At 36.5% G+C, this 10,524-nt stretch overlaps 2 protein-coding genes across 2 annotated transcripts; both read right to left on the reverse strand.

Annotated features, from left to right (window-relative positions):
• Positions 1-3,609: 3,609 nt before the first annotated feature.
• Positions 3,610-4,334, reverse strand: LOC120267162. Its single transcript, XM_039274864.1, has one exon. It carries the CDS (start codon positions 4,282-4,284, stop codon positions 3,610-3,612), a length of 675 nt encoding a protein of 224 aa, XP_039130798.1. The 5' UTR covers positions 4,285-4,334.
• A 548-nt stretch (positions 4,335-4,882) lies between these two features.
• LOC120267163 lies at positions 4,883-10,221 on the reverse strand. Its single transcript, XM_039274865.1, is given in 7 exon segments — positions 4,883-5,384; positions 5,386-6,911; positions 7,106-7,225; positions 7,328-7,472; positions 8,713-8,816; positions 9,798-9,930; positions 10,021-10,221. Coding segments are annotated over 7 exon segments (2,199 nt in total). The 5' UTR covers positions 10,062-10,221; the 3' UTR covers positions 4,883-5,254.
• Positions 10,222-10,524: the final 303 nt, after the last annotated feature.

The following is a 10,524-nucleotide window of genomic DNA, read 5'->3' on the forward strand; positions in this document are numbered from 1 at the left end:
GATTTAAAAGTAAAAGCAACGGTTAGGATTTAATTAGGTACTTTTTTTCCTCTCTTTTGTGCGGCTCTTATATTTGTATTTTTTTCTTTTCTTTAATGTATTTGTGGTTTATCTATATATTTTTAAAATAAAGAATTTATTTTTTTAAAAGTTATTTTAACTAAAATATTTATCATGGTTTATGCTCAAATTCAATTCCATTATTAACCTAAAGTATCAAGGGTATTCACATAATTTGAAAATTATTTTTTTTAAGGATGATTTTGCAAGGGTGATTGATGAGTCAAATGACACTGTAGATCCACATGAGCCCTATTTCTCAAGTCCTTCAATTCAAATATTTTCTGAACGCTTTCACCTCAAACTAGTTTCTTAAGCACCCCAAAAGAAAGTCCTTATTTTAGAATAGAAATCTTAAATTGTCTATGTGTTTCTAGGACCTTTGTCACTTTGATCCATTGGGGATGACACTTCTATCATTTTCTGGTTCAATTGCTAAGTTAATGGTTGTGCACGGATGAGCCTTTAAGCTAAAGGATTTCATGTTTTTTAGCAATTGATGGGTACACTTAAGGATTTTATATCGCTTTTTACGGTGTTAAATCCTAATTTATATGAGGGTCTAATTCAGGTCATTGATCCTATCATTTGATAACAAAGATACTAAAATAAGGATTCTTACCTCAATGGCAAATTTTCAATTAAATCATTTTACAGATTTCTCAATGATGGTAGTTAGTGTTACTAAGTGATCCTTATCATTTGGAAAGGGTTTTGTCTTAAAAAAATTAATCTATTGAATTGAGTGACATGGGACAATAAGAATCCAATGCTCAACAATCTAGTTAAAAGGAGATATAACAGATTCCTAACCACCACCTATGTGCTCTGTCATGCGGTGATTAAATTAGTTGATCACCTTTTCTCTTTTTATACTCTTTCATTGCTTGAATTTTAGAACTATTTTAGTCATATATACACAGGTTCCCATAATTTCGTAACTACCCTTGTTGTATTATGGGGGGTTTTTGAAGGCTTGGACTTAGAATGATACTTTTAAACTCCTGTGACCTCCTATGTAAGGCCATTATGTGAAACATTTTAGCTAGAGTGGAATGAGCGCATTTTTACTTTTCACTCATTCCCAACCGATCATGACCATTATCAAAATAAACCACATGTTTTGCTTTGAATGCGTATAGAATCTGATGTTGAAAAAAATTTTAAACTAGAAGATTCAATTAATATCATGAAAATCAACGCAGAGTTTCTGAGATATTGTGTCAGTAGTACGAATGATCTTGGTTCTCTCCCGAGAGATATAATATTTTATCTATTTTGCTAAGTCAATTTGTTTTAGTTGTTCTCTTCTCTGGTGATTTTTTTCTTCATTATTTTCATTATTTTTTTTCTTTCATGGTACTAACTGAATTTTCCTTTTTCATTAATCAAGTTAGGTATAATACCTGAATTGGTCCTTCTATTTTTCTCTCTTCTCTTTTGGTCCCTCTATTCAGAAATACTCTCAAATAGTCCCTTTACTTCTACTTAGTCCCCTCTATTCTAAAATAGACCAATTATTGAGCTGTATTTTTCAAGAGTAGAGAAACTAGATGAGAACAGATTAAGGGTAGAGGGACTAAATTGGGTCATTTTTAAAAATAGAGGGATTAGTAAAATATATTTCTAAGTAGAGGGACAAAGAAGAGAAAAATAGATGAACTAATTCAGGTACCATTTATGGTTTATTCATTATTATTTTTTTAAATAAGATTCCATGGCAGATTTCATAGTGAGGAAACCTTATATATTAATTCCATAAATTTACAACGATATCAACATTATCAACAATGATTTACTTAATAAACCTGCATTAAAGTCCGAAAGAATCACTCATTTTTATTTTATTTTTTTTATTATCCTAATTTATCATATATCATGTTTACATAGATATTTTAAAACGACACAACTTCTCATAAACAAACACAACTATTCCAAACATGCTCAATTACTCCCTAATCGTTTTACATATCATTCTAAAAATAATAATAATGCGAGGGCACATTTCTGGGAGTTATAAATAGTAATTGTGTATGGGTGGTTCCAGTGCCCATGTGAGCGCGGCCCCGTCCCCACTTGTTCCACCGAGACTTGTGCACGTCCCTGGGTCTCTAGTGAGTTCGCCCCGCTCCTCTTCCCAAAAATAATAATAATAATAATAATAATAATAATAATAATAAATAAAATTAAAAATAAAAATCTAGTAGAATTATTAAATAAATTCCCTACAGCTAAATATCATATACCATCATGTTATACACATATGATCCATTTTTAATATTCATCTCTTAACTCTTAAATATTACCAACATCATTTAATCTGTTAATATTCCTCGATAATAATCCTTTTCCACTACTGGTAAATCATATAACACATTTCTAATACGAACGTTTATTGTATTAGCCTATCACTCATCTTGCTTTATTTTCAGTGAAACAGTATTTACCCACATTTATTATTATTATTTTTTTATAAAATCATGTATAATATAAGGACTTCAGAATCCCAAAAAAAAATAAAAACATTAATAAAGTCACAGAGAGAGAGTCCAAGACATGCAGGTACTGAAACGGAAGAGGTTGTCCACAAGCAAAAAAGCCAAGGACATGACCCATGGCATACTAACCAATAAATCTTTTATAAGAAAAGGAACCAAGATATGAAGCAAAAAGACAAGCACCATCACTGTTATTATTATGGGCATGATACTTAGTAAAACCAAAATGGCGAGCAGCACATGAATACCAAAGCTTACTTAGCCAGGTATGACAGTTGGTGCAGATGAGCACCTTTTTACACACCCTAGCTACTTAAAATGCTTATCAATTGAGTGAGCACCAAACTCTGAAACTAGTGTCCAAATGCATGAGCACCTGGAGCAGATGAATACCATGATTCATGCAGTAAATATATCACTATGTTTGTCCTATATGTTAATGTCTTTTTTTAGTAATTTTGTATTTTAAAACTTTGAAAAATAATTTAGTGGACTAGGTTTAGTACTATGGAATGGCTCATTCTTAATCATAGATTTATAAATTTTATTTATTTATTTATTTATTATATAATATAGGAATAGGGTCGATAATTATACTAAAAAATTGTTATTTTTTATTTTAAAAGTTATTAAATTGAGTCAATCCAATGGGTGATGACGAGCCACATCTCGGTCATATCCATATCCATGGAAGTATTTCTCTTAAAAATTTCAAAATAATTCAATAATCTCTTGTCTAATGGTATAGAGTCTCCTGGTAGAATATTTTTTTTCTGTCAACCAAACAAATTCAAACCTTAACTCACATAAAGTGAATATTAACTCGTCTGTACATATGCGTGACACATGATTTGCACATATTTTGAAAAAAAAATTGAAAATAATACCCCTCATTTTCAAGTGCAATATATATATATATATATATAATATTAATAAAAAGGAAAGAGAGACCAACCAAAGGATTGGATAACAATTAACAAAATAATACAGGGATTAGCAAGCAAACACAATGAATTAGCAGCAAGGAAAAAGGACTAGAGAATGACAAAAATCACCAAGATGGTGAAAAACAGAGGGAGTTCGACGAGGAAGAAGAAGAAGAAGCCTTGTTGGTCTCCGTAGCGCTCACTGACGCTGCCAGTGACCGCCGGCAGTCAACCAAGCAAACAGCTGACGCAGTCACCGGGAGGAACGACGGCAACTTCTTCATGAACTTCAACGGCGGTGATGACTCCCTTTCCACTCCCTCTTCCGACTCAAAGCATGACGGCGAACTTCCCGGCGTCTCAAACGCCGTTCCGTCACCGTCACCGTCACAGTCATCCATGGCATTAACGTTGACGGCGTGAAAGTCACAAGCTTCATCGTAAATGGGATTGCAAATACGTATGAAGTGATCGGAATGGTCGGCTTGGCTTGGTGCCGCAGCCGCTGCGGCTGCGGCGGCGGCGGCGGCCTCGAGCTTGGGAATGGAGAGAAGGAAGTCGGCGGCAGGGGCTTGGAGGACGCCATGGCTATAAAAGGGAAAGTGGAGTGGTTTAGAGAGAGGAGGAGGTGGAGAGGTCGGCGTGGCTCGTGGCTGGCTTGTGTGACTACGGCGGCGGCTACGAAAGAAGGAGAGGAGGAGGTCGATAAGGAGGCTGAGAAGAAGGGCGATGATAAGGAGGAGAGTGAGTGAAATGACGGCGGCTGCGGCGCCGATTGCGAGCTTAGCCGATCCTTTCATCTCGGCTTCAGTGGCTTTCACATTCGTGGCTGCAATGTGAGCCGATTGGGATGACGGTGAGGTCAGGTGAGTGGCCAAATGGAGTGGGGGTGTTGGAATATACAGTGTCTTTATACTGTGTAATTACTTGAATGCCCCTTGTCATTATATGTAATTAATAGATAGCATTGGAAACATAGTTTAATGATGAGTATATATAAATGTTTATGGGAAATAATAAACAAAGTAAGATATGTTGAGGTTTTTGGTTTGGCGGGAAAGCATCGTGTGTTGCGTTGAATAGACATTGGGAATGCATGAATGAAAGAAGTAAGGAACGAATGAATGGTGTTTGGTTGCCCATTTCTTTCTTTTCTCGTACGCTGAGAAAGGGTTAAAGAGTCATCTTTGGTTCATGTGTTCACTGCCATATGTATTTCTCTTTTGTTTCACTGCACGCCTGGCGCCTGCTCTCTAAGTGCTCTTCTTTTCCAACCATATATATATATATATATATATATATATATATATATATATTATTCATTCATATTAGTTCCAGACAGAATAAAAAAGAGTATATCTAAGTGAGCACAAGACAATGAAAGTAGTGTAGTGACAATGGTTAGAAGTTGCTCTTTTATTAACAAATGAAGGTGCATTTATGAATACAAACACCGAAGACTCATTTCAACAACTGACGACTAAGAAAAAGAAAGGAAAACCGATGAGTATTTATCTCTAAATGACTATTACAATGAGACTTAGAATTATCAATCGATCAATGAGACAGAATCTAATCTTACTCTTTAACTTGACACTGGACATCTGTGGCATATGTACAAAACCAAAGTAGCTATGACATCAACCGTCTAGATTTGTTCAGCTGCAAGCAATGATGTTGGTGGAAGCTTAGCCATTCTTCCGCTTTGAAGGTTGAAGGTGTAAAACAAAAAATAAATGAGACATTTCTGCAACAGAAGCTTATTGTGGTTCATGGTTTAGCCCTCAAAGCTGCCATCCGGGCGGCCACCTCGTCATAATCTGGCATTCTTGGATGTGCATGGCCAACAGCAGGGGCGAACAAGTTGGGCTGCAGTGAAGTAGCTCTTGTCGGTGCTCTAACCTCCCTTGGACTTATCTGGCTGCGGTGGGAGTGAGGCCACTCTTTCATGGAGCAATGGTTTTGATGTTTTCCCTTCTTGACGGTTATAGGGTGCACCTTCATTGGCAACATGACCTGAGGCAGAACCTCTTGTACCTGTACTGGTACTTTCAGGCATCCCTTTCCTACTGTAATGCATAAGAAGTCTATCCATCGCCCTCTCCTCGTCATCGCGGTAACGATCATAGTTTGTAGCCCACCTGCCCCCCTCTCTTCTTTGGCCACTTGGAGTTGCATGCAAAAGTTTTCCAAAATAGATGGAATTGTCTGCATGATCACCATCCAATGATTTTGGATTTGATGTCTTCCTCTCACCATAGTGATCTTCATCTCGGGTGACATCACTGGACCTGTGTCCTTGTCTTCCTTGGTACTTTGGGGCTTGAGACATGAGTTTGCCATAATCAATGGCATCACCAATCTCTCCAGCCATTGCTAGTTTTAAGCCGGCCATCTTTCCCTCATCATAGTAAGCATCATCATAAGCAGTGGCTCTATGCTTCCCAACTTGTCTTGTTCCCTCAGTTGATGTTCGCGTTAATATATCAGCAACCTCTCCAGCCATTGATCCACTTGAACGTGGGCCCTTGACCATCCCCGCACCATTTTTATCATCATTATAGGTAGCAGCATGTTCCCGGCCACTTTGCCTCTTTCGTAGATCTGGTGTTGAGCTCAATTGCTTCCTGTCATCAATGGAACCATCAATCTCATCAAGAACCAATTGCTTGGTGCGCCTACTCCTGACAGACCTGGGAATTTGCATATCACTGCTCTTCACATCTTTAATATCATGAACACGAGGCCCACCATCTTGATCAGCATTCACCTGGTTGAAGCTTGGTTTGACATATGGTGGAGGGACTTTATTCATCACCCTATCTTGGCCGTAGTTGAGTTGTCTCACTGGTTGCCTCTCAAGGCCACTAGGATCTGACACATCTTCATCCCTTGAAAATCTTTTAAAGGGAGTGCTGTCTTGTATATGATCTACTGCATGGGACGTGTCGTTTACAACTTTTGTTTTGGTGTACGGAGGAACACTGTAAACAGGCTTGTTGTCTTGAGATTTCACGAGTCCAACTTGTTGGACACTGGGTGGTTGTTGCTTATGAGAAACAGCATCACCAACTTGCTTGTCCTTATGCTTGTCACTCTCAACAATTCCTGCATTCAATTTAGAGTATGTAGGAACCGTAGGTCTGGATGGTGGCTCAATATTCTCTGGTTCATCAGCAAATGCCTTTCTTGTCTTGGACGAAGGGTCATGAGATCGACCGCCATTCGTACTTGAAATGACATGAATGTCTTTAAGCCCAGGCTGAATCTCTTGTTTCTGAATGATGGGCTTTGGAGTAGGTTCATATCTTCCCTTGAGCAGGATCTTGCTACTTACATTGTTGTCAGCTCCATTCCCCCCACCAAGCATCTTGCTTGGAGGTTCATGATTTCCATTGTGAACAGGTGCACCTTTCCTAGATTCATCCTGCAGGGATGTTTTAACATGGTCCTTTTAGAATTCTTGATCCATTAAAACAGCATAATGTTACCAGAACAGAACTGATTACAATTAGGGAGTAAAGGTCTAATAATAGGCATAATTGGCTATTGCAATTCTGCAATCACTTAAGTTCAAAAGAAGAAAGATTCCATACACTTACTGATGCAGGAGCATGATTAGATAACTTCTGTCTGAATGTCTTTGAAGTCCCAGCTTACAGAGAACTCTTGCGCGATTTCTTGCATCAATTGTAACTTCTTATCCACAGAAAAAGACTTCCTCTGCATGTTCTCCATAAACTGCAGATTAAATGACAAAAAGGATAAGCTGACAGAGAAGATCATCAACTTAGCTGGTAAAGACAGCAGAATGAAGTTAAATCACAAAGCTAGATTTAATACCTCAGAGTTTACAAATGACTCGATGTAACTCCCAAATCTCTCCAAGAAGGCACGCCTGAGTTCACATAATTCTGGCAAGTCTGAAAATCTTGCTGCAGCAAAAATTAAAGTTGACACAGCTTCCATTGCATCTTCAGGACACTCACTGTTAAAAAGAGGGGAAAGGGATTTGTCATACTCAACACAAAAAAGTTAACTTTATAAAACATGTAATTTCCTTTTTTATAGTAGCTCATAATAATGTACCCAGACAATGTGAATCTAAAGGAAAGACAATTTTATATCTAAAAATCAAGAAACCTAGGCCACCACAAGGTAACTCATTTGGGCAGCAAAAGACTGCATGTAATGATTATTTTGCCCAATAAAAACAGAGTTGCTTTGCAGAAAGGTTTATTATTTTAGCTGCAGCAGTTGGAAAATCACAATTTGAAGAATAGGTATAGTGGTATGGCAATTGATGTGAAAAAACTAATATTTTAAAACAAGTTCCATATGGTCAATTCCCCATTACAAAAATTCAAAGTCTCGATGGGAGCAGAGAATTAATTAACCTAATACCAACTACAGATAGATATTGTGCATTATCATTTGCACACACAAGTTTAGTAAAAAAAAACGCAAGTTCATACTAGAGAGTATAATAGTGAGACAAAAAATCCAAATTACATGATAATAAACTTCCTAATAATTGTGAATTAACACATGAAAATTCCACATGGTCCTTTGCTCAAATAAAAATTCATTTCCCAAATAATCATGAAAGTTAGTAGTTCTTCACAATCGATCTCACTTGCTGACTTTCTCTGAATGTTTCTTCTTCTCATAGTCAGCTAAATTGTTTAAAATTTTAAAAAATAGCTACATGCTTAAAGTCTATCCTTCACTTAAATAATAGCTGAAGAAAGGGTTCACTACTCAGCGCTGATAGCAAGAGTTAACAGCAAAAGACTAATAGTTTAAATCGTTAACTACTAACAGTTCAATCTTGCATGTTGCAAGGACTGAATATGAGGCACCAGCATTTCATGAATGTCAATTGATGTGTATATATTTTCAATAAAATGGTTCCCCTTAAAAAAGCTTGACTAAATTTATGATTTGCCTGAAAACCAAAAGCACTTTTCAATAGTTAAAATGATATCCTTTAGCATCTATATAATGCAAGGAGAAAAAATCGTCACTTATTATCAACAACAATTTGAATGATGCAAATGTGGACATCATAGACCACTATTTTCACAGTCAACAATTCATTCAATTAGCTTCAGGGCTAAAACCAAGAAATGAATGTGGAAGCACAATCAAACAATCAAACATATAAAATATTTCAAATTAAAGGGTTAGGTATTCATCAAAACATATTAAAGTAACATAACAGATACCTCTGCTTTTGCATAGAGGGAAGCAGATTCAGTATAGATTCACAATATTTCTCGATCATATCATAGCAACGTGCATGATTTATTTCCACAATAAGCACATCAATCTGTTTCACAAAGCCAGAAGAGGATTAAAATTGAGGCAATCAATTAGCAGAACAAAGCAAGCACCAATAATTTGTCTGATAAAGCAACAAAAACCCTCAAATTAGGGCAACATGCTCAGAATCTCTAAAACACACCATGTAAAGAAATTTCAGAAGAAAGACATCTAGTGGAAGAGATTACTATTCAAACTAGCCATGCAAACTTTTAACTTCATAGGATAAAAGTTAATTCAAAGACCAGTCTGTACTCAACAAAGCGATACAGCATATTCAAAATTGAAGCACTGGGGTGAAAGTCCTTGGCATCTAAGAATTCTCATTTAGTTTTCACAATATAACAGTATCCATCAAAAAATAAAATTAAAATTAAATTCTTCAACAAGTCAATTGGACCAAGCATCCAACACTGAAAACACACTCTTGATCATCGTCAGATATCATTACTGTATTCCATGGCCCAGGGAAAATCATAAACATTCAGGAAAGATGCATGTATTGGCAGAATCAGAATACCATTGGAAGGCATAGAAGGAATACATGAGATCCATTGCATAAAAAATCCTAAAAAGGTACAATTTTGACTGCTTACCAAACAGCGCACTGAGGACACAGAACAAACAAGAAACAAACATTATGAAAAAGGAAAGAAATTTATTGGGAAAAATTTTGAAGTTTTTTATTTAAATTCCAACATTTTTTTTTTTTTCTGACAAAAATAGCTAAATTAGTAAATACATACATAAGAAAGCAACACAAAAATTTTGCACCTTCTTTCCTTTATTTTTCAAAATTTTTTTTTTTAGTAAAACCTCCCAACTTTGGAATTAAGCTCACCCATTCACGGAGCTGCAGATACTCAAAGAAAGATTTTAAAAAAACACAAACCAAATCAAGAATAAAAAAACAAGACGAGATCAAAAGCAAAACAAAAAAAAAAGAGGAAAAAATTAGAGAAAAATCAAACAAAGATGAGATAAATACCCTGCCAAACGCGTTGGAATCATGTCCACGGGAGATGAGGTCGGCCACATCCTTCTTCAAGAACCCCACCGTCGCCTGCTTCTTCTTCGTGATCACCACCAACCTCGAGTTAATACATTTCACCGAATGCTTACTGCCAATTCACAAGAACACAAAAATCAAATTTTTCAAAATCACCAGAGCTCGATCTGAAGAAGAAGAGAAAAGAGATCACGGCCATTACCATTTATTGACGAACTTGCTTCCCAGCAATCCGCCCAGCATCTTCACTCCCACCGATCCCTTCTTCGCCACTCGCCCTTCTTCAGAGGAGCAAAGGAATCGAAGAGATCGAAATGTTGTTAGCCAACGTCTTGGTGAGCTAGGTGGAGGCTTTAAAAGAAAGAGAGAGGAGACGAAAAGAAGAGCCCTTATTTATTTATTTATTTATTTATGGAATTAATTAATTAATTAATTAATTATAGAAGAGGGTGAAAGAGAAAGCCACCAAAATAAAGGAAACAAAGTGAAGCAGAGGGTCGAAGGAAACTGAAACATTAATAAATGGAGATGTGTGGGAGAAGAAAGGGCAATAGCTCTGTTTTTATAGTGTTTCCTGCATTCTGCGGGCCGGGCCGGTCCGGGCCGGTCCGGGTCAGATTTTTTTTCTTATATAACCTTGTTAAATCTTAAATTACATTTTACTCCATGTTGTAAAATTTAATGTCAAATCATTTCACAGTTTTTA

This window comes from Dioscorea cayenensis, chromosome 8, assembly GCF_009730915.1.
Source record: "Dioscorea cayenensis subsp. rotundata cultivar TDr96_F1 chromosome 8, TDr96_F1_v2_PseudoChromosome.rev07_lg8_w22 25.fasta, whole genome shotgun sequence".
Lineage (NCBI taxonomy): Eukaryota > Viridiplantae > Streptophyta > Magnoliopsida > Dioscoreales > Dioscoreaceae > Dioscorea > Dioscorea cayenensis.